The sequence below is a fragment of the Somniosus microcephalus genome, chromosome 1 (genome assembly GCF_052327205.1).
Source record: "Somniosus microcephalus isolate GS21.2 chromosome 1, FLI_Smic_1.0, whole genome shotgun sequence".
NCBI classification, from domain to species: domain Eukaryota; kingdom Metazoa; phylum Chordata; class Chondrichthyes; order Squaliformes; family Somniosidae; genus Somniosus; species Somniosus microcephalus.
Window position 1 is genome coordinate 4,769,285 of NC_140987.1, and position 24,576 is coordinate 4,793,860.

Sequence of the window (24,576 nt, forward strand, 5' to 3'; positions counted from 1 at the left end):
ATCACAGACCTTCCCTTTTGTTCTTTCCTCCCCTCCCCCCTCTCCCTGCCCCTACACTTGCTTAAAAATCTGTTCCATCTCCTGCTTTGTTCCAGTTCTGACAAAGAGTCATCGACCTGAAACGTTAACTCTGTTTCTCTCTCCACAGATGCTGCCTGACCTGCTGAGTTTCTCCAGCATTTCCTGTTTTTATTTCAGATTTCCAGCATCCGCAGTATTTTCTTTGTGTTGAGGTAGATTGTGTAGCGAGTGCTCCAATGGGAGCTGGTCCGGAGCCTCTACCATGGACAATAAACACACCATACTGCGCCCGATCGCAATAGAAAAAGAACTTTATAAATACCGCAATACAAGCAGCGAGTGACGCCGGAGTCTGCGTGTTGCAGCACGTCGGGTTATAGGGAAATCAGACACACACATGGGGAGCGTCCCCACTCACCGAGCTCCTCATGCTCAGTCCTGGAGCCGAGTAAGGGGTCCCCAAACCGCACAACAGTGGGTGGGGGTTCAGCAGACACTGTGTCCCTTCGCTCTCTCCCCGGTTTCTCTCTACCTCTCTCTCTCCCAATTCTCTCTCTCTCTCGCCCCTCCCCTCTCTCTCTTTCTCCCCTCCTCTCTCTCGCCCCTCCTCTCCTCTCTCTCTCGCCCCTCCCCTCCTATCTCTCGCCCCTCCCCTCCTCTCTCGCCCCTCCCCTCTCTCGCCCCTCCCCTCCTCTCTCTCTCCCCCCTCTCTCGCCCCTCCCCTCCTCTCTCTCTCGCCCCTCCCCTCCTCTCTCCCCTCCCCTCTCGCCCCTCCCCTCCTCTCTCGCCCCTCCCCTCCTCTCTCTCTCCCCCCTCTCTCGCCCCTCCCCTCCTCTCTCTCTCGCCCCTCCCCTCCTCTCTCTCTCCCTCCCCTCCTCTCGCCCCTCCCCTCCTCTCTCGCCCCTCCCCTCCTCTCTCGCCCTCCCCTCCCGCCCCTCCCCTCCAATCTCTCGCCCCTCCCCTCCTCTCTCGTCCCTCCCCTCCTCTCTCTCGTCCCTCCCCTCCTCTCTCTCGTCCCTCCCCTCCTCTCTCGCCCCTCCCCTCCTCTCTCTCGCCCCTCCCCTCCTCTCTCTCGCCCCTCCCCTCCTCTCGCCCCTCCCCTCCTCTCTCTCGCCCCTCCCCTCCTCTCGCCCCTCCCCTCCTCTCGCCCCTCCCCTCCTCTCGCCCCTCCCCTCCTCTCTCCCGCCCCCTCCCCTCCTCTCTCCCGCCCCTCCCTCCTCTCTCTCTCGTCCCTCCCCTCCTCTCTCGCCCCTCCCCTCCTCTCTCTCGTCCCTCCCCTCCTCTCTCGTCCCTCCCCTCCTCTCTCGCCCCTCCCCTCCTCTCTCTCGTCCCTCCCCTCCTCTCTCGCCCCTCCCCTCCTCTCTCTCTCTCGCCCCTCCCTCCCCTCTCGCCCCTCCCCTCCCCTCTCTCGCCCCTCCCATCCTCTCTCTCGCCCTTCCCCTCCCCTCCTCTCTCTCGTCCCTCCCCTCCTCTCTCGCCCCTCCCCTCCCCTCCTCCTCTCTCTCTCTCGCCCTCCCCTCCTCTCTCTCTCGCCCCTCCCCTCCTCTCTCTCTCGCCCCTCCCCTCCTCTCTCTCTCGCCCCTCCCCTCCTCTCTCGCCCCTCCCCCTCTCTTGCCCCTCCCCTCCTCTCTCTCTCTCGTCCCTCCCCTCCTCTCGCCCCTCCCCTCCTCTCTCTCGCCCCTCCCCTCCTCTCGCCCCTCCCCTCCTCTCGCCCCTCCCCTCCTCTCTCTCGCCCCTCCCCTCCTCTCTCTCGCCCCTCCCCTCCTCTCGCCCCTCCCCTCCTCTCGCCCCTCCCCTCCTCTCGCCCCTCCCCTCCTCTCGCCCCTCCCCCTCCTCTCTCGCCCCTCCCCTCCTCTCTCGCCCCTCCCTCCTCTCTCGCCCCTCCCCTCCTCTCTCTCTCTCGCCCCTCCCCTCCTCTCTCTCTCTCGCCCCTCCCCGCAGTGTGTAAAGGCCCCTAAGCTGTCCCCTCCTCTCTCTCTCGCTGGTGGGTAACACCCCCAGCCCTGCTTTATCGTTGCCTGCGTTTCCCGGGTTTATTCCGGTTGCTCCTGCCCTCGGCTGCGGCTGGTTCCTGCAGGACCGTCGCGTGTCCCGTCACCTTCAGGTGTTCAAACAGCTTGTTTCGGGAAGGGAAGCGAAGGTCACAGGTCACACAGTGAAGGTCGGCCTCCTGCTGAAACACCAGGTATAGAACAGTGTGAAACTCATCATCGTCCTCTCCACAGACACAGGAGAGGGTCGGAGGGACCCCCAGACCCCATCACACTGCCCCAGTACTGCCCCCCCGCCCCCCACCACACTGCCCCAGGACTAACCCCCCCCCCCCCACACACCCGCCCAGGTCACATGCGTGCGTGATGCAGATTGTCCCGTGATCAACCTCCATCGCTGGCTGGGGCACCGGACACGGACACCTCCCCTGCCTCACCCACCCCCACCCCACCCCTCCCCTACCCCATCTCCCACCCTTCCCCACTCTCCCTCCCCTCCCCTGTTCCCCCCCTTTCCCTCCCCCTCCACCCCCCACCCGACCCACTCTCCTGAAACCCCCTCTCCCAACCCCACCACCCACCCCTTCCCCCTCTCTCCCGACCCCACCCCTCCCTTGCACTGACCTGAGATCGTTGCTCTGTCTCTGGCCCCTTCGATCCCTTTTTTTGTTGTTTTGCCTTTTTTCCTTTAGGTTTTGGGGCGCTGAAAAAAAAAATCAGAGAATTAACCAGTGATCTTCATTCCCCCGATAACCGGACTCAAAGGGCCCGATCCCCGATAGCCAGGCTCAAAGGGCCCGATCCCCGATAACCAGGCTCAAAGGGCCTGATCCCCGATCCCCGATAACCAGGCTCAAAGGGCCCGATCCCTGATAACCAGGCTCAAATGGCCCGATCCCCGATAACCAGGTTCAAAGGGACCGATCCCCGATAACCAGGCTCAAAGGGCCCGATCCCCGATAACCAGGCTCAAAGGGCCCGATCCCCGATAACCAGGCTCAAAGGGCCCGATCCCCGATAACCAGGCTCAAAGGGACCGATCCCCGATAACCAGGTTCAAAGGGACCGATCCCCGATAACCAGGCTCAAAGGGACCGATCCCCGATAACCAGGTTCAAAGAGACCGATCCCCGATAACCAGGCTCAAAGGGACCGATCCTCGATAACCAGGCTCAAAGGGACCGATCCTCGATAACCAGGCTCAAAGGGACCGATCCTCGATAACCAGGCTCAAAGGGACCGATCCCCGATAACCAGGCTCAAAGGGCCCGATCCCCGATAACCGGGCTCAAAGGGACCGATCCCCAATAACCAGGCTCAAAGGGACCGATCCCCGATAACCAGGCTCAAAGGGACTGATCCTCGATAACCAGGCGCAAAGGGCCCGATCCTCGATAACCAGGCTAAAAGGGCCCGATCCCCGATAACCAGGCTCAAAGGGACCGATCCCCGATAACCGGGCTAAAAGGGCCCGATCCCCGATAACCAGGCTCAAAGGGACCGATCCTCGATAACCAGGCTCAAAGGGCCCGATCCCCGATAACCAGGCTCAAAGGGACCGATCCTCGATAACCAGGGTCAAAGGGCCCGATCCTCGATAACCGGGCTCAAAGGGACCGATCCCCAATAACCAGGCTCAAAGGGACCGATCCCCGATAACCAGGGTCAAAGGGACCGATCCCCGATAACCAGGCTCAAAGGGCCCGATCCTCGATAACCAGGCTCAAAGGGACTGAAATAAAGAGTAGCTTGCCTTTCAAAAGCTAGGCTTTATTAACCTTAAAAAACCAGCAAGTACATGTTGAGCACCCAGTCTCAACCAAACTGTAGAGAACTGAATTTAAGATGGCCACCACAGGTCACATGGAATCAAGTAACCAATAAGTTTACAGCATATATCTCAAGGCAGGAAAACAGGCAACCAATTACAATGCTTCTTATAAAACAAGAATAATCACCACATTCACCCCTCCTTTTAAAATATACTTCAACCTAGGTAGCCTTTACAGTTTAGAATTAGTTATTTATGACTAGAGCAATACATGTATAATGCCTTCAACAATTTTAAAATTTTACTATTAAATTAATTATTTTAAAAGTCCATTTTTAATCGGTCGACCGGATATCTTGTTCGTGTCGACCTTCTTAGCCTTGGTGGAGTTCCTTGCCCTCCCACACCAGGAGACACAGAAATATCTTCTGCAGGGAGGCTATCAATATCCCGATTATCAACGGTTTCCGGATTGGAAGTCCCATTAGAAGGTAGACTGGGAGGGTCATGAACATCCATCGGGGGCAGACTGAGAGAATTGTAAGTGTCTGCAATAGGATTGGAAATGTTCGTAGTATCTGTGACGACATCAACATTATCTGAATTATGGCTATTGTTAATGTCCTCAGGAGAGGGCTGGCCACCACAAGGAGCTAAGTCTTTAACTGAAACCGTACTTTCTTTCCCATCTTGGAATCGAATATGAGCATATTGGGAATTTGCCTCCAATAGCTCCACCTCCTCCACTAAAGGATCATACTTTGACAGTCTAACATGGCGTCGGAGCAGCACAGGTCCCTGCATAGTAAGCCATGAAGGTACCGAATATCCCGTAGAGGATCTCCGCAGATAGTTGAAGAGCCTTTCATGGGGGGTCACATTAGTAGCCGTTGAAAGCAATGATCTAATGGAATGCAGGGCATCAGGCAGTACCATTTCCCACTGTGTATTCTTAAGGTTCCGGGATGTCAAAGCCAACATAACTGCCTTCCAGATCACCCCATTGTATCGTTCGCACAGTCCATTACCCTGGGGATTATACGGGGTAGTTCTGCTAGTAGAAATTCCCCGACTCTGGAGGTATTCCTTCAACTGGGAAGACATAAAAGAACTTCCCTGATCCGAATGGATATACGCAGGCATCCCAAAGATGACAAAAAGTTGAGTCAGACATTTAATAACTGTAGCAGCTGATACATCTGCACAAGGAAAAGCAAAAGGGAACCTTGAAAACTCATCCACAACAGTAAATATATATCGATTCTGAGTCGTTGAAGGAAGAGGCCCCTTAAAATCAACGCTCAGGCGGTCAAAGGGAGAAGTAGCCTTTATAAGATGAGCTCGTTGAGGCTTAAAGAAATTCGGTTTACACCGGGCGCAGACAGAGCATGACGAAGTCATCCGCTTGACGTCTTCAACTGAAAAGGGCAAATTCTTACTGCGTACGAAGTGTATCATCCTCGTAACACCAGGATGACACAAAGCATTATGAAGATTAATAAGCGTATCTCCGTGAAGCACAGAACAATAAGCCCTCGACAGCGCATCAGCGGCAACATTATCCTTCCCCGGACGATAGACTATATCAAAATGATAGCATGCCAACTCGATCCTCCACCTCATTATTTTATCATTCTTAATCTTTCCGAAATGTTTGACATCAAACATGAATGACACAGATTTTTGGTCAGTTACTAACGTAAAATGTCGCCCAGATAAATAATGTCTCCATTTACGCAGTGCTTCTACTATTGCGTACGCCTCTTTCTCTATTGATGAATGTCTCTGCTCACTATTGCTCAGAGTACGTGAGAAAAAGGCCACAGGTCTTCCATTTTGGTTCAGGGTAGCCCCAATTGCAAAATCGGAAGCGTCCGTCTCAATCAGAAAGGGAACCTGCTCATCAATAGAATGCACAACTGCTCCAAGGATATCCTTTTTAAGATTATCAAAACACATCCTGGCCTCCCATGATAGAGGATATGTCGTAACCCGAATAAGGGGCCGGATCTTCTGCGAGAAGTTTGCAATCCAATTAGAATAATAAGAAAACAGTCCAACAACTCGTTGCAAGGCCTTAGAATTAGTAGGGCAAGGTAACTCAATCAGTGGTCGCAGCCGTTCTGGATCTGGTTTAATCTTGTTTCCCGAGATAATATACCCCAGTAAATTTACCTCGGTGGTCGAAAAGATACACTTCTCTTTATTGAAAGTTAAGCCAACTTTTTCCGCAACTTGAAGGAATCTTTCTAGATTAAAATCGTGCTCCACCCTTGATTTGCCACACACCGTGATGTCATCTAAATATGAGAAGGTGTCAGAGAGAGAGTTATCACTTATAAAAGCATCCATTGCCCGTTGAAAACACGCGACACCGTTAGTAACACCGAATGGTACTCGGCAAAACTGGTACTCGGCGAAACTGGTACAGCTTTCCGCCAGCTTCAAAGGCCGTATATGGTTTGTCCCTCTTAGCGATAGGAATCTGATGATAAGCACTCTTTAGGTCAATAGTGCTAAAAACCTTATATTGAGATACTTTATTGATAAGCTCATCAATCTTAGGCAGGGGGTACGCGTCTAATTGAGTATACCTGTTAATAGTTTGAGAGTAGTCTATCACCATTTGCTTCTTATGTCTCTCATTAGTGGTGACAACTACCTGTGCCCGCCAGGGCGAAAAACTAGGTTCAATGATTCCTTCCGATAAAAGACATTGAACTTCAGAATTAATAAATTCTTTATCCTGACTGCTATACCTTCTTGACTTGGTAGCAATTGGCTTACAGTCCGGCATCAAATTGGAAAAAAGTGATAATGGAGAAATGAATAAAGAAGTTAATCCACAAATGGACAAAGGTGGCTTAGTTCCTCCGAAAGAAAGACTGAGGGACTCATGTAATTGAAGCACATCATGACCAATCAAAATGTCCGCACAGAGATTAGGCAGAACGGATAGGCGTATATCAGTATACGTATTACCTAGGAGAATTAATTTCACAAGGCAACAACCAGCTACTTGTGAGGTGAAAGTCGTCTGAGCCATACACACCTGATAGGAAGCAGGCGAAATTTTCAAACGCTTCTCCCTCACAAACTGAAGACTTATAAAGCTCTCAGTACTGCCCGTATCTATAAGGGCCTTCACTTCTAACCCATTAACTTGGGCCATAACTATAGCTTTGTTTAGGCCATGGGAAAAGGCGGCAGAAACTGATGCAATAAACGCCCTATCTAAAGGCTGAATGGTCGCAGAGGAGGCAACCGATTTGCAAACACGTGCATAATGACCTCCCTTGCCGCATTTACTACACACAGCCTCCCGGGCAGGGCACTTCAGACGGGGGTGCCGGGCGTTCCCGCAAAAATAACACTTCTGAATCCTAGAGGCAGCAGCTGCCGAAGTAGAAACTGTTTCGGAATCTGGTAAACCACTCCTATTAAATCCACGTGACTCCCTTTCATCCGCAACTGCCGAAACCACGGTCGCAGGCCGATCAAAAAGAGCATAAGAATCCGAACTTCTCTGAGCCAAATCCAATGTGGAGGCTTGCTCAAAAGCACTCTTAAGATCCAAGATCTTATTTTCTAATAACCGCTGACGAATTAATAAATGCATCCCGTACCGGTCTTCCTTATGTTCTTCTGCAGACACGGCCTTATAATTACAGTTAGCACCAAGGCGCCGGAGTGCTTGTAAATAAGCATCCAAGGATTCTCCCGCCTGCTGCCTACGGGCAGATAAAAGGTGACGTGCAAATACCTCATTTTGGGGTTTAACAAAAAAAATTTCCAACGTAGCAATAGCCAATTCATAAGTTTCACAGTCCAAAATATACTTATACACATCCGGAGCAATGTAGTTGATTAGTATATCCAACTTATTCAGAGATTGCTGATCCAACACGCCCAAAAAGTTTTTAAATGTACAATACCAATGTTTCCATTGATCATCCACTCCTGCAGAATTAGGGTCAGCATTAAATCGTTCCGGTTGAAGATATCGTTCCATTATAGCAAAAGGTTAATAAATTGAAATAAAGAGTAGCTTGCCTTTCAAAAGCTAGGCTTTATTAACCTTAAAAAACCAGCAGTACATGTTAAGCACCCAGTCTCAACCAAACTGCAGAGAACTGAATTTAAGATGGCCACCACAGGTCACATGGAATCAACTAACCAATAAGTTTACAGCATATATCTCAAGGCAGGAAAACAGGCAACCAATTACAATGCTTCTTATAAAACAAGAATAATCACCACAGGGACCGATCCTCGATAACCAGGGTCAAAGGGCCCGATCCTCGATAACCAGGCTCAAAGGGACCGATCCCCGATAACCAAACTCAAAAGGGCCCGATCACCGATAACCAGGCTCAAAGGGGCCGATCCTCGATAACCAGGCTCAAAGGGACCGATCCCCGATAACCGGGCTCAAAGGGCCCGATCCCCGATAACCGGGCTCAAAGGGACCGATCCCCGATAACCGGGCTCAAAGGGACCGATCCTCGATAACCGGGCTCAAAGGGACCGATCCCCGATAACCGGGCTCAAAGACACCGATCCCCGATAACCAGGCTCAAAGGGCCCGATCCCCGATAACCAGGGTCAAAGGGTCCGATCCCCGATAACCAGGGTCAAAGGGTCCGATCCCTGATAACCAGGCTCAAAGGGCCCGATCCCCGATAACCAGGCTCAAAGGGACTGATCCCCGATAACCAGGCTCAAAGGGACCGATCCCCGATAACCAGGCTCAAAGGGCCCGATCCCCGATAACCGGGCTCAAAGGGACCGATCCCCGATAACCGGGCTCAAAGGGACCGATCCCCGATAACCAGGCTCAAAGGGACCGATCCCCGATAACCAGGCTCAAAGGGACCGATCCCCGATAACCAGGCTCAAAGGGCCCGATCCCCGATAACCAGGCTCAAAGGGCCCGATTCTCGATCACCAGGCTCAAAGGGACCGATCCCCGATAGCCAGGCTCAAAGGGACCGATCCCCGATAACCGGGCTCAAAGGGTCCGATCCCCGATAACCAGGCTCAAAGGAACCGATCCCCGATAACCAGGCTCAAAGGGACCGATCCCCGATAACCAGGCTCAAAGGGTCCGATCCCCGATAACCAGGCTCAAAGGGACCGATCCCTGATAACCAGGCTCAAAGGGCCCGATCCCCGATAACCAGGCTCAAAGGGGTCGATCCCCGATAACCAGGCTCAAAGGGCCCGATCCCCGATAACCAGGCTGAAAGGGCCCGATCCTCGATAACCAGGCTCAAAGGGCCCGATCCCCGATAACCAGGCTCAAAGGGACCGATCCCTGATAACCAGGCTCAAAGGGCCCGATCCCCGATAACCAGGCTCAAAGGGACCGATCCCTGATAACCAGGCTCAAAGGGCCCGATCCTCGATAACCAGGCTCAAAGGGTCCGATCCCCGATAACCAGGCTCAAAGGTATAGTGTATGTACCTTTAAGAGCCCCTGTGTACTGTAATACCGGTAGTGACCACTCGGGTATATAAGCCTGTATAGCGTCTTGTATCTTTTAGTTCACCTCCAGACTTTGTTCAGTAAACACCTGTTAAACCAACTCCTGCATTCCGTGTCTCCATTAACACACGGATACAACAGTGGCGACGAATTGGAAACAGACTTACCTGCAATTCGGCAGCACCTCAAGGAGATCGATTCCTCAGACGAAGGTCGAAGAAAAAAAAACTGTGGTTTCACCAGCTAGCCGGGCTGCTGGCAGGTACTGCACTAATCCTTCCTGGGCGGCGGGCTGGGGCTCGATTGGGTGGCTCTGCAGCGGGGCCGAGCAGCGAGTCGGAAGGCGGAGGCAAACAGAGACGGAGGGTGGAGCACTCAGGAGACGGCCGGCGCTGCAAAGCAGGTCGGCATTCGGACCAAGCAGAGGGAGGGAAAAGTCCCAGAGAGTCCGGCGGGAACGAGTCTCCAACTATTAAAAATATCTGTGTAAATAAAAACCGTGGAGAACAGCGTTGTCAGCAGCGGCAGCGGCGGGAAACCGCAGGAGGCGCCATTTTTTCTCGGCAGGGAAGAAAGGAAAGCGCGGGAGGCGCCATTTTTGATTTTCAGGATGCCTAAGACTGGCAATAATACTGCTTTCGATAGTAAGATAGAGGATTGGACCACATATGTGGAAAGAGTGGAGGTATATTCCACAGCGAATGCAGTAGAGGATGATAAAAAGGCATCGGTACTTCTAAATCTGATGGGCGCAAGGACATACGGGCTGTTACAAAATTTAATCACTCCAGCCAAACCGATGGGACAAGAATTTTAAGGAGATTGTTGATACCCTACAGGAGCACTTAAACCCAACACCACTGCTGATAGCGGAATGATTCAAATTCTTCAGGAGGAATCAGCACAAGAATGAAAGTAACGCTGATTACCTCACCGAATTAAGAAAGCTGTCAAAGCACTGCCAATTCGGGGCAGGACTGGCAGATTCTCTACGAGACAAATTCGTCTGCGGTCTCCTAAGTGAAGGAACACAGAAAAGGCTACTTTCTGAGAAAGATTTGACACTGGACAAGGCTTTCAGTGTGGCTGTATCATACGAAGCAGCAGCAAGAGGAGCTGCAGAGATACAGCAAAAGCCACAGGACTTCGGCACCCATGAAATGACACGGGGTTTCGAGAGATGTTATCGCTGCGGCAGATCCACCCATGACCAGAGGGACTGCTGGTTCAAGGACAAAGCATGCAGGCAATGCGGAAAGATGGGACACATTGCACGTGTATGCCGATCTGGAAACAAAAAATCCACTGACAGAAAAAAAATCAATAAAGAAAAGTACAGAAAGGTACAAATGATGACGGACAGTAGCTCCGAAGACCAGAAGAGCGATAGCGACTCCGGAAACAAGAGACTAAGCTGTCTCAAATTACATAATGTAATTGCCAAAGAAGATTACCAGACCATTTGGGTTACCCTCACGATAGCGGGGTCCCCAGTTAAAATGGAGCTAGATACAGGATCAGCTCTGACCGTCATAAGTCGACGGGATTACGAGCGGCTATTTCCGCATATACCTTTGACAGACACATCCATTATCTTAAAAACATATACGGGGCAGAAAGTATACCTCAGAGGGAAAATAAGGGTGCCTGTTGTATACAACGGCAAGGAAATACAGAAGTTGTATTTATACGTTCTGCAAGATGGTGGTCCACCGCTGTTGGGACGTGAATGGATCAGGAAGATACGTTTAGACTGGCACTCCATTCAGGCACTGACGGTGACCAGTAAGAAAAAAAATGATGACGACGTCATACATGAACGATTAAAAGACATCTTGGCCAACGCCAAAGAAGTGTTTCAACAGGAACTAGAAACCTTGAAAGGCGTCACCGCCTCAATAAAAGTGGAAGATGCGGCAATTCCCAAGTTTTTTAAGGCAAGGCCGGTGCCATACGCAATTCGTCCACCAGTCGAGGCAGAGCTGGAGAATTTGGAAAAGGCAGGCGTGTTATCCAAGGTAGATTGGAGCGAGTGGGCAACACCCATCGTCCCGGTCATGAAGAAAACGTTGAATAATGATAAATCTGAAGAACAGAGAAAAATTCGCATCTGTGGAGACTTCAAGGTGACTGTAAACCCGGTCCTTCACACGGTACAGTATCCTCTTCCGAGGATAGAAGATATTTTCGCCTCACTATCCGGAGGGAAACGTTTCACCAAAATTGACTTGGCACAGGCATATCTACAGATGGAGGTTGAGGAGGCCTCTAAAAAGTATCTCACGATAAACACACACAAAGGCCTGTACCAGTACAATCGACTGGTTTTCGGAGTAGCATCAGCTCCAGCTATCTGGCAAAGAGCTATGGAGCAAGTCCTGCAAGGGATTCCGGGGACTCAATGCTACCTAGACGACATCCTTGTAACAGGAGAAAACGACAACGAGCACCGTGCCAATTTGGAGCAGGTGCTCACTAGGCTGAGAGATCACGAGCAAATCGCCCCAAGTGCGAATTTTTCCAGAAACAAATATATTGTGGCCATATAATTAACGAAGAAGGGTTGCATAAGTCACCTGAAAAAATTGAAGCGGTCATAAAAGCCCCAGCACCTGAAAATGTCTCACAATTAAGGTCGTTCCTGGGATTGATAAATTACTATCATAAATTTTTACCGAACTTGTCAACTGTTCTGCACCCTCTTAACGCACTGCTACAAACGGGAGTAATTTGGAAATGGAGCGAAGACTGTAAACGTGCCTTCCATGGAGCGAAGACTGTAAACGTGCCTTCCATAAATGCAAAGGCTTGATCACGTCCAAGGAAGTGTTGGCTCATTACAACCCATCACTGCCAATCAGACTGGCGTGCGATGCATCCCCTTACGGCGTAGGAGCGGTATTATCGCATAGATTCCCTGATGGCTCGGAGCAGCCGATAGCTTTTGCGTCACGCTCATTGAACTCAGCTGAGCGTAACTATGCCCAGATCGACAGGGAAGCACTCAGCCTGGTGTGGGGAGTGAAGAAATTCAACCATTACCTACACAGACAAAAATTTACCTTGTTGACTGACCATCAACCCCTCGTCTCCATATTCAACCCTAAAAAGGGCGTTCCCATTATGACAGCGCAAAGGCTACAGAGGTGGTCCCTTTTCCTAGGGGCACACCAATATGACATAGAATACAAAGGATCAAAACAGCATGGGAATGCTGACGGTTTATCGCGCCTACCGTTGCCAACGGTAGAAGAGGCACCTACAGTGGACCCAGTGGAGATGTTCCACTCAACCATAGTATAATGTCTACCAGTAACAAATTCTACCATTGAAAAGGAAACGAGAAATGACCCGACTCTCTCACGAGTCTACGATTTAACGGTGAAGGGATGGCCAGCACATGGCGAACCACTGTTGCCAGCATTCTCGCAAAGAAGAGAACAGCTGTCAGTGTGCCGAGGAACCTTGATGTGTGGATCCAGAGTGGTGATTCCACCCAAACTCCAGGATAAAGTGCTAAAGGAGCTTCACGAGGGGCATCTGGGTGGAGTGAAAATGAAGAACCTAGCCAGAGCGTTTGTGTGGTGGCCAGGTATCGATGGAGACATCGAAGAAATGACCAAGAGCTGTCTAGGATGCCAGAAGGTCCAAAACGCCCCACCACAAGCCCCTCTACATCCATGGGAGTGGCCCTCATCTCCATGGCAAAGGGTACATATCGACTTTGCTGGTGCATTTATGGACTCAATGTTCTTAATCGCGGTTGATGCACACTCCAAGTGGCCGGAGGTAATAAAGATGTCCTCCACCACCACGGAAGAAACCATCACAGTATTAAGGACCATATTTGCCAGGAATGGGCTGCCTGAACAGATCTGTTCTGATAATGGACTGCAATTTGTGTCCAAAGAATTCAGGAAGTTCTTAAAAAACAATGGGGTTAAGCACTACACGTCCGCCCCATACCATCCCGCCACCAATGGATTAGCTGAAAGGTTTGTCCAGACCTTCAAGAAGGCCATAAAGGCCATGGGTAATGAAGACATAAATCTACAAGATAAGGTAGATAACTTCTTGTTGGCGTACAGGAATGCAACACATGTGGTTACAAACCAAACTCCCGCCATGATGTTTTTCAATAGAAGACTAAGATGCCGGCTGGATTTGATCAAGCCAAACATCAGAAGGGACGTAGAGAACCGGCAATTTCAAGGCATGAATGAAAGGCCAACTAGAACCTTCCAGATAGGTTGGACTACCGTACCGAGAAATGGCAGCCTGGAATTATTTGCACACGACTAGGACCGCTGATGTATACCGTGGACATTGGTGAAAGCATAATAAGGCGCCACGCTGACCAGATCATAGAGTCATCCGAAAAGGAACAACCTGCACCACAACTCTATACGCCTAATGATGAAGCAGAGATACCCATAGTATCTACCTCCGATCCAGTGATACTGGAACCAGATGAACCCGACACTGGCATTCAAGCCGAATCGACCTTGCCAAAAGAACCTACTACACCACCGAAAACTACTACACCACCGAGGCGTTATCCGGACCGAGTCAGGAAGCCTCCAGAGAGACTGACTTATAATTGATTAACTGCAGCAAATGTGTAGATTATTATTCTTGTAAACATGTTAATTAATGATTACTTAAAATGTTATGTACTAATTATCTAAAAGGGGAGGAATTGTAGTGTATGTACCTTAATAAGAGCCCCTGTGTACTGTAATACCAGTAGTGACCACTCGGGTATGTAAGCCTGTTTAGCGTCTTGTATCTTTTAGTTCACCTCCAGACTTTGTTCAGGAAACACCTGTTAAACCAACTCCTGCATTCCGTGTCTCCATTAACACACGGATACAACAAAAGGGCCCGATCCCCGATAACCAGGCTCAAAGGGGTCGATCCCCGATAACCAGGCTCAAAGGGACTGATCCCTGATAACCAGGCTCAAAGGGCCCGATCACCAGTCTCAAAGGTCCCGATCACCAGTCTCAAAGGGACCGATCCCTGATAACCAGGCTCAAAGGGGTCGATCCTCGATAACCAGGCTCAAAGGGCCCGATCCCCGCTAACCAGGCTCAAAGGGACCGATCCACGATAACCGGGCTCAAAGGGACCGATCCTCGATAACCAGGCTCAAAGGGCCCGATCCCCGATAGCCGGGCTCAAAGGGCCCGATCCCCGATAACCAGGCTCAAAGGGACCGATCCTCCATAACCAGGCTCAAAGGGACCGATCCACTATAACCAGGCTCAAAGGGTCCGATCCCCGATAACCAGGCTCAAAGGGTCCGATCCTCGATAACCAGGCTCAAAGGGCCCGATCCTCGATAACCAGGCTCAAAGGGCCCGATCCCCGATAACCGGGTTCAAAGGGACCGATCCTCGATAACCAGGCTCAAAGGGACCGATCCCCGATAACCAGGCTCAAAGGGTCCGATCCCCGATAACCAGGCTCAAAGGGTCCGATCCCCGATAACCAGGCTCAAAGGGTCCGATCCTCGATAACCAGGCTCAAAGGGCCCGATCCTTGATAACCAGGCTCAAAGGGACCGATCCCCGATAACCAGGCTCAAAGGGTCCGATCCTCGATAACCAGGCTCAAAGGGTCCGATCCCCGATAACCAGGATCAAAGCGCCCGATCCCCGATAACCAGGCTCAAAGGGTCCGATCCCCGATAACCAGGCTCAAAGGGTCCGATCCCCGATAACCAGGCTCAAAGGGTCCGATCCTCGATAACCAGGCTCAAAGGGCCCGATCCTTGATAACCAGGCTCAAAGGGACCGATCCCCGATAACCAGGCTCAAAGGGTCCGATCCTCGATAACCAGGCTCAAAGGGTCCGATCCCCGATAACCAGGATCAAAGCGCCCGATCCCCGATAACCAGGCTCAAAGGGACCGATCCCCGATAACCAGGCTCAAAGGGTCCGATCCCCGATAACCAGGCTCAAAGGGCCCGATCCCCGATAACCAGGCTCAAAGGGTCCGATCCTCGATAACCAGGCTCAAAGGGCCCGATCCTTGATAACCAGGCTCAAAGGGACCGATCCCCGATAACCAGGCTCAAAGGGACCGATCCCCGATAACCAGGCTCAAAGGGCCCGATCCTCGATAACCAGGCTCAAAGGGCCCGATCCCCGATAACCAGGCTCAAAGGGCCCGATCCTCGATAACCAGGCTCAAAGGGCCCGATCCTCGATAACCGGGCTCAAAGGGACCGATCCTCGATAACCAGGCTCAAAGGGCCCGATCCCCGATAACCAGGCTCAAAGGGCCCGATCCTCGATAACCAGGCTCAAAGGGCCCGATCCTCGATAACCGGGCTCAAAGGGACCGATCCTCGATAACCAGGCTCAAAGAGTCCGATCCCTGATAACCAGGCTCAAAGGGGCCGATCCCCGATAACCAGGCTCAAAGGGCCCGATCCCCGATAACCGGGCTCAAAGGGACCGATCCCCGATAACCGGGCTCAAAGGGACCGATCCCCGATAACCAGGGTCAAAGGGACCGATCCCCGATAACCAGGGTCAAAGGGACCGATCCTCGATAACCAGGCTCAAAGGGACCGATCCCCGATAACCAGGCTCAAAGAGACCGATCCCCGATAACCAGGCTCAAAGGGACCGATCCTCGATAACCAGGCTCAAAGGGTCCGATCCCCGATTACCAGGCTCAAAGGGACCGATCCCCGATAACCGGGCTCAAAGGGACCGATCCCCGATAACCAGGCTCAAAGGGACCGATCCCCGATAACCGGGCTCAAAGGGACCGATCCCCGATAACCGGGCTCAAAAGGCCCGATCCCCGATAACCAGGGTCAAAGGGACCGATCCTCGATAACCAGGCTCAAAGGGACCGATCCCCGATAACCAGGCTCAAAGAGACCGATCCCCGATAACCAGGCTCAAAGGGACCGATCCCCGATAACCAGGGTCAAAGGGACCGATCCCCGATAACCAGGCTCAAAGGGTCCGATCCCCGATAACCAGGCTGAAAGGGACTGATCCCGGATAACCAGGCTCAAAAGGCCCGATCCTCGATAACCAGGCTCAAAGGGACCGATCCTCGATAACCAGGCTCCAAGGGCCTGATCCCCGATAACCAGGCTCAAAGGGCCCGATCCCTGATAACCAGGCTCAAAGGGACCGATCCCCGATAACCGGGCTCAAAGGGACCGATCCCTGATAACCAGGCTCAAAGGGCCCAATCCTCGATAACCAGGCTCAAAGGGGCCGATCCTCGATAACCAGGCTCAAAGGGGCCGATCCTCGATAACCAGGCTCAAAGGGCCCGATCCCCGCTAACCAGGCTCAAAGGGACCGATCCACGATAACCGGGCTCAAAGGGACCGATCCTCGATAACCAGGCTCAAAGGGCCCGATCCCCGATAGCCGGGCTCAAAGGGCCCGATCCCCGATAACCAGGCTCAAAGGGTCCGATCCTCGATAACCAGGCTCAAAGGGCCCGATCCTTGATAACCAGGCTCAAAGGGACCGATCCCCGATAACCAGGCTCAAAGGGACCGATCCCCGATAACCAGGCTCAAAGGGTCCGATCCTCGATAACCAGGCTCAAAGGGCCCGATCCCCGATAACCAGGCTCAAAGGGCCCGATCCTCGATAACCAGGCTCAAAGGGCCCGATCCTCGATAACCGGGCTCAAAGGGACCGATCCTCGATAACCAGGCTCAAAGAGTCCGATCCCTGATAACCAGGCTCAAAGGGGCCGATCCCCGATAACCAGGCTCAAAGGGCCCGATCCCCGATAACCGGGCTCAAAGGGACCGATCCCCGATAACCGGGCTCAAAGGGACCGATCCCCGATAACCAGGGTCAAAGGGACCGATCCCCGATAACCAGGGTCAAAGGGACCGATCCTCGATAACCAGGCTCAAAGGGACCGATCCCTGATAACCAGGCTCAAAGAGACCGATCCCCGATAACCAGGCTCAAAGGGACCGATCCTCGATAACCAGGCTCAAAGGGTCCGATCCCCGATTACCAGGCTCAAAGGGACCGATCCCCGATAACCGGGCTCAAAGGGACCGATCCCCGATAACCAGGCTCAAAGGGACCGATCCCCGATAACCGGGCTCAAAGGGACCGATCCCCGATAACCGGGCTCAAAAGGCCCGATCCCCGATAACCAGGGTCAAAGGGACCGATCCTCGATAACCAGGCTCAAAGGGACCGATCCCCGATAACCAGGCTCAAAGAGACCGATCCCCGATAACCAGGCTCAAAGGGACCGATCCCCGATAACCAGGGTCAAAGGGACCGATCCCCGATAACCAGGCTCAAAGGGTCCGATCCCCGATAACCAGGCTCAAAGGGACCGATCCCCGATAACCAGGCTCAAAGGGACCGATCCCCGATAACCGGGCTCAAAGGGACCGATCCCTGATAACCAGGCTCAAAGGGCCCAATCCTCGATAACCAGGCTCAAAGGGCCCGATCCCCGATAACCGGGTTCAAAGGGACCGATCCTCGATAACCAGGCTCAAAGGGACCGATCCCCGATAACCAGGCTCAAAGGGTCCGATCCCCGATAACCAGGCTCAAAGGGTCCGATCCCCGATAACCAGGCTCAAAGGGTCCGATCCTCGATAACCAGGCTCAAAGGGACCGATCCCCGATAACCAGGCTCAAAGGGCCCGATCCTTGATAACCAGGCTCAAAGGGACCGATCCCCGATAACCAGGCTCAAAGGGTCCGATCCTCGATAACCAGGCTCAAAGGGTCCGATCCCCGATAACCAGGATCAAAGCGCCCGATCCCCGATAACCAGGCTCAAAGGGACCGATCCCCGATAACCAGGCTCAAAGGGTCCGATCCCCGATAACCAGGCTCAAAGGGTCTGATCCCCGATAACCAGGCTCAAAGGGTCCGATCCTCGATAACCAGGCTCAAAGGGCCCGATCCTTGATAACCAGGCTCAAAGGGACCGATCCCCGATAACCAGGCTCAAAGGGACCGATCCCCGATAACCAGGCTCAAAGGGTCCGATCCTCGATAACCAGGCTCAAAGGGCCCAATCCCCGATAACCAGGCTCAAAGGGCCCGATCCTCGATAACCAGGCTCAAAGGGCCCGATCCTCGATAACCGGGCTCAAAGGGACCGATCCTCGATAACCAGGCTCAAAGAGTCCGATCCCTGATAACCAGGCTCAAAGGGGCCGATCCCCGATAACCAGGCTCAAAGGGCCCGATCCCCGATAACCGGGCTCAAAGGGACCGATCCCCGATAGCCAGGCTCAAAGGGCCCGATCCCCGATAACCAGGCTCAAAGGGGCCGATCCCCGATAACCAGGCTCAAAGGGCCCGATCCCCGATAACCGGGCTCAAAAGGCCCGATCCCCGATAACCAGGGTCAAAGGGACTGATCCTCGATAACCAGGCTCAAAGGGACCGATCCCCGATAACCAGGCTCAAAGAGACCGATCCCCGATAACCAGGCTCAAAGGGACCGATCCCCGATAACCAGGGTCAAAGGGACCGATCCCCGATAACCAGGCTCAAAGGGTCCGATCCCCGATAACCAGGCTGAAAGGGACTGATCCCGGATAACCAGGCTCAAAAGGCCCGATCCTCGATAACCAGGCTCAAAGGGACCGATCCTCGATAACCAGGCTCAAAGGGCCTGATCCCCGATAACCAGGCTCAAAGGGCCCGATCCCCGATAACCAGGCTCAAAGGGACCGATCCCCGATAACCAGGCTCAAAGGGACCGATCCCCGATAACCGGGCTCAAAGGGACCGATCCCTGATAACCAGGCTCAAAGGGCCCAATCCTCGATAACCAGGCTCAAAGGGGCCGATCCTCGATAACCAGGCTCAAAGGGGCCGATCCTCGATAACCAGGCTCAAAGGGGCCGATCCTCGATAACCAGGGTCAAAGGGACCGATCCCCGATAACCAGGCTCAAGGGCCCGATCCCCGATAACCGGGCTCAAAGGGGCCGATCCTCGATAACCGGGCTCAAAGGGACCGATCCCCGATAACCGGGCTCAAAGGGGCCGATCCTCGATAACCAGGGTCAAAGGGACCGATCCCAAAAACCGGGCTCAAAGGGCCCAATCCCCGATAACCAGGCTCAAAGGGACCGATCCCCGATAACCGGGCTGAAAGGGACTGATCCCGGATAACCAGGCTCAAAAGGCCCGATCCCCGATAACCAGGCTCAAAGGGCCGATCCCCGATAACCAGGCTCAAAGGGACCGATCCCCGATAACCAGGCTCAAAGGGACCGATCCCCGATAACCAGGCTCAAAGGGTCCGATCCCTGATAACCAGGCTCAAAGGGACCGATCCCCGATAGCCGGGCTCAAACGGACCGATCCCCGATAACCGGGCTCAAAGGGACCGATCCCCGATAACCAGGCTCAAAGGGGCCGATCCCCGATAACCAGGGTCAAAGGGACCGATCCCCGATAACCAGGCTCAAAGGGACCGATCCCCGATAGCCGGGCTCAAACGGACCGATCCCCGATAACCAGGCTCAAAGGGACCGATCCCCGATAACCAGGCTCAAAGGGGCCGATCCCCGATAACCAGGCTCAAAGGGACCGATCCCCGATAACCAGGCTCAAAGGGACCGATCCCCGATAACCAGGCTCAAAGGGACCGATCCCCGATAACCAGGCTCAAAGGGACCGATCCCCGATAACCAGGCTCAAAGGGGCCGATCCCCGATAACCAGGCTCAAAGGGACCGATCCCCGATAACCAGGCTCAAAGGGACCGATCCCCGATAACCAGGCTCAAAGGGACCGATCCCCGATAACCAGGCTCAAAGGGACCGATCCCCGATAACCAGGCTCAAAGGGACCGATCCCCGATAACCGGGCTCAAAGGGTCTGATCCTCGATAACCAGGCTCAAAGGGACCGATCCTCGATAACCGGGCTCAAAGGGACCGATCCCCGATAACCGGGCGCAAAGGGCCCGATCCTCGATCTCTGTTTAAAGGGGTCGATCCTCGATACCTGAGCTCTGTTGAAAGGGACCGACTGCGGCTAGTTTGCAGATTTGCTCCTGCCAGTCCTGTACTGGGGATCTCCTGCCTTCATGCCACGGGCGAGGACGGGGACGGCCATACCTTGATGGTGTTGCTGGCGATATACTGCCCTCTCGTGGGATCGCCTGCTGCTGATCGAGGGCGTGTGAAGACTCTTCCCGCTCTGTCCTCGCTGTTGTCGGCGAGGCTGACTCCTGGGGTCGATCCTGATGAGTCTCGCTGCTCTCACTCAATCTCTCCTCCTCTGCTGTCCCGTCCTTAGACTCTGAGTGACTGACTGTGGTACTGAGGAGCCGGTCATCATCTGCTGCAGCGGGCTCAGGGGAACTCTCACTGAACATCTAGGACAGAGCACACAACAACCTGTATTTATATAGCACCTAGTAAAACCTCCCCAGCCCACTTCACAGGAGCCATTATCAAACAAAATCTGACACTGAGCCATGAGATATTCGGACAAATGACCAAAAGCTTGGTCAAAGAGGTAGGTTTTAAGGAGTGTCTTAAAGGATGAGAGAGAGGCAGAGAGGTTTAGGGAGGGAATTCCAGAGCTTAGGGTCCAGGCAGCTGAAGGCACGGCCACAATTGGTGGAGCAATTAAAATCGGGGAAGCTCAAGAGGCCAGAATTAGAGGAGTGCAGAGATCTCGGGGGGTTGTGGGGCTGGAGGAGATTACAGAGATAGGGAGGGGCAAGGCCATGTAGGGATTTGAAAACAAGGATGAGAATTTTAAAATCGAGGCGTTGCTTAACTGGGAGCCAATGTAGGCCAGCGAGCACAGGGGTGATGGGCGAACGGGACTTGGTGCGAGTTAGGATTAATATGGATCAGACACCAAGTGTACACAGGCTGGGCCACCCACCCGCACTCACTGCCCCTCCCAGTGCATTGCTCACCTTCTGCTGTCGTTTTTTCCTTTTCTGCTTCTTGGAGACTCTATAAAAGACAGATTAAAGAACACCTCGTCAGCATAGCTCCCCACCGTCAACCCATCCATACACACAGACCCCACTGATAAACCCCCTCTCCTCTCTGGCTACACTTCCTCAGGAGGGCAATCTGCCCCTGGTGCGCAACTGGGCGTGAGGGGGCTGCACACAGCAAGAGTCCGGGGAATGGGAGGTGTGACCGTGGCCTGGGAGTGGGTGCCAGTGAGCATCAGGCCAGCTCCACGTGGCAGGATCCTGACTCCCGCTGCACCGTCCCATCACCGGAGAACACTGGGCCCGAGCCTTCGGTAACACACCACCAACCCACTCAAAGATACACAGCACGGTTCAATCCCACTGACCCTGGACCCTCCATTGTACACTGGTCAATCCCCGGACCCCCCCACTGTACACTGGTCAATCCCCCGGACCCTCTCCCTGTACACTGGTCAATCCCAGTGACCCTCCCCCTGTACACTGGTCAATCCCAGTGACCCTCCCCCTGTACACTAGTCAATCCCAGTGACCCTCCCCCTGTACACTGGTCAATCCCAGTGACCCTCCCCCTGTACACTGGTCAATCCCAGTGACCCTCCCCCTGTACACTGGTCAATCCCAGTGACCCTCCCCCTGTACACTGGTCAATCCCAGTGACCCTCCCCCTGTACACTGGTCAATCCCCCGGACCCTCTCCCTGTGCACTGGTCAATCCCAGTGACCCTCTCCCTGTACACTGGTCAATCCCCCGGACCCTCTCCCTGTGCACTGGTCAATCCCAGTGACCCTCCCCTGTACACTGGTCAATCCCAGTGACCCTCCCCCTGTACACTGGTCAATCCCAGTGACCCTCCCCCTGTACACTGGTCAATCCCAGTGACCCTCCCCCTGTACACTGGTCAATCCCAGTGACCCTCCCCCTGTACACTGGTCAATCCCAGTGACCCTCCCCCTGTACACTGGTCAATCCCCCAGACCCTCTCCCTGTACACTGGTCAATCCCAGTGACCCTCCCCCTGTACACTGGTCAATCCCAGTGACCCTCCCCCTGTACACTGGTCAATCCCAGTGACCCTCCCCCTGTACACTGGTCAATCCCAGTGACCCTCCCCCTGTACACTGGTCAATCCCAGTGACCCTCCCCCTGTACACTGGTCAATCCCAGTGACCCTCCCCCTGTACACTGGTCAATCCCCCAGACCCTCTCCCTGTACACTGGTCAATCCCCGGACCCGCCCCCTGTACACTGGTCAATCCCAGTGACCCTCCCCCTGTACACTGGTCAATCCCAGTGACCCTCTCCCTGTACACTGGTCAATCCCAGTGACCCTCCCCCTGTACACTGGTCAATCCCAGTGACCCTCCCCCTGTACACTGGTCAATCCCAGTGACCCTCCCCCTGTACACTGGTCAATCCCAGTGACCCTCTCCCTGTACACTGGTCAATCCCAGTGACCCTCCCCCTGTACACTGGTCAATCCCAGTGACCTTCCCCCTGTACACTGGTCAATCTCCCGGACCCTCTCCCTGTACACTGGTCAATCCCCCGGACCCTCCCCCTGTACACTGGTCAATCCCAGTGATCCTCCCCCTGTACACTGGTCAATCCCAGTGACCCTCCCCTGTACACTGGTCAATCCCAGTGACCCTCCCCCTGTACACTGGTCAATCCCAGTGACCCTCCCCCTGTACACTGGTCAATCCCAGTGACCCTCCCCCTGTACACTGGTCAATCCCAGTGACCCTCCCCCTGTACACTGGTCAATCCCAGTGACCCTCCCCCTGTACACTGGTCAATCCCAGTGACCCTCCCCCTGTACACTGGTCAATCCCAGTGATCCTCCCCCTGTACACTGGTCAATCCCAGTGACCCTCCCCCTGTACACTGGTCAATCCCAGTGACCCACCCCCTGTACACTGGTCAATCCCAGTGACCCTCCCCCTGTACACTGGTCAATCCCAGTGACCCACCCCCTGTACACTGGTCAATCCCAATGACCCAGTGACCCTCTCCCTGTACACTGGTCAATCCCCAGGACCCTCTCCCTGTACACTGGTCAATCCCCGGGACCCTCTCCCTGTACACTGGTCAATCCCAGTGACCCTCTCCCTGTACACTGGTCAATCCCAGTGACCCTCCCCCTGTACACTGGTCAATCGCAGTGACCCGGGACCGTTCCAGATTCCCGGATAGCCCCTTCGCCCCAGCCGCCCCCTCCCCACACCCGTTCCTCGATGCCGCACTCCTCCCCGCCCCAGTCCCGTCGGTGTGTGTCCGGACCTCTGGGCTTCCTCTCCCGGCTCCACTCCCAGCTGCATGCACAGTTCCTCCTCCTCTTCCTCCAGCTGTTGCCGTAGTAGCGCCACCATCTCCCGGTGTTTCTTAGACTTTTCGTGATTCTTCATGCTGCAATCACACAGGACGCTGGTCAGGGAGCGAGGGAACGGCCGCGAGAGACCGCCACCCCGCCATGGGACACCGCCCCCCCCCGCCGGAGTGGGCAGGCATGGCCAATGTATTCCAACAGAAAAAATGACCAAAGAAAGAACTTGTTTACATTTTTAGTGTCTTTCACCACCTCAAGACATCCCAATGGCTTTACAGCCAATGAAGTGCTTCTCCAAGTGTGGTCACTGTTGCAATGTGGGAAACACAGCAGCCAAATTGCGCACAGCAAGCTCCCACAAACAGCAATGTGATAATGATCAGATAATCTGTTGAGGGATAAATCCAGCACTGCGCTGGGCCTGGATTTGTTGCTCAATTCTCTGGAGAGGGACCAAAAGATGAAGCAACAGATGGGCAATGCCGCCCACCAGCACTGAGCTGTGTCACTGAGTGCCCACACTGAGCTGTGTCACTGAGTGCCCACACTGAGCTGTGTCACTGAGTGCCCACACTGAGCTGTCACTGAGTGCCCACACTGAGCTGTGTCACTGAGTGCCCACACTGAGCTGTGTCACTGAGTGCCCACACTGAGCTGTCACTGAGTGCCCACACTGAGCTGTCTCACTGAGTGCCCACACTGAGCTGTGTCACTGAGTGCCCACACTGAGCTGTGTCACTGAGTGCCCACACTGAGCTGTCTCACTGAGTGCCCACACTGAGCTGTCTCACTGAGCGCCCACACTGAGCTGTGTCACTGAGTGCCCACACTGAGCTGTGTCACTGAGTGCCCACACTGAGCTGTGTCACTGAGTGCCCACACTGAGCTGTGTCACTGAGTGCCCACACTGAGCTGTCTCACTGAGTGCCCACACTGAGCTGTCTCACTGAGTGCCCACACTGAGCTGTGTCACTGAGTGCCCACACTGAGCTGTGTCACTGAGTGCCCACACTGAGCTGTCT

At 53.8% G+C, this 24,576-nt stretch overlaps 1 protein-coding gene across 2 annotated transcripts; it reads right to left on the reverse strand.

Moving 5' to 3' along the window:
- Positions 1 to 1,916: 1,916 nt before the first annotated feature.
- LOC147123898 (dnaJ homolog subfamily C member 21-like) lies at positions 1,917 to 23,656 on the reverse strand. Of its 2 annotated transcripts, none has more exons than XM_085963546.1 (5): positions 23,509 to 23,656; positions 21,198 to 21,237; positions 20,383 to 20,642; positions 2,637 to 2,715; positions 1,917 to 2,194 (listed from the first exon to the last, which is right to left on the reverse strand). In XM_085963546.1, exons 1-5 carry the CDS (start codon positions 23,631 to 23,633, stop codon positions 2,030 to 2,032), a joined length of 669 nt encoding a protein of 222 aa, XP_085819672.1. In that variant the 5' UTR covers positions 23,634 to 23,656; the 3' UTR covers positions 1,917 to 2,029. The 2 variants fall into 2 exon arrangements, with proteins under 2 accessions (XP_085819672.1, XP_085819747.1); XM_085963621.1 differs by having other exon boundaries at positions 1,920 to 2,191; positions 23,509 to 23,654.
- Positions 23,657 to 24,576: the final 920 nt, after the last annotated feature.

Coding starts and splice junctions, on each gene's coding strand:
- LOC147123898 (XM_085963546.1), bottom strand. CDS start 23,633: ATGAAGAATCACGAAAAGTCTAAGAAACACCGGGAGATGGTGGCGCTA. Junction 20,643..21,197: donor GGAAAAAACGACAGCAGAAG/GTGAGCAATGCA, acceptor GCTCTGTCCTAG/ATGTTCAGTGAGAGTTCCCC. Junction 2,195..2,636: donor AGACAGAGCAACGATCTCAG/GTCAGTGCAAGG, acceptor CTGGTGTTTCAG/CAGGAGGCCGACCTTCACTG.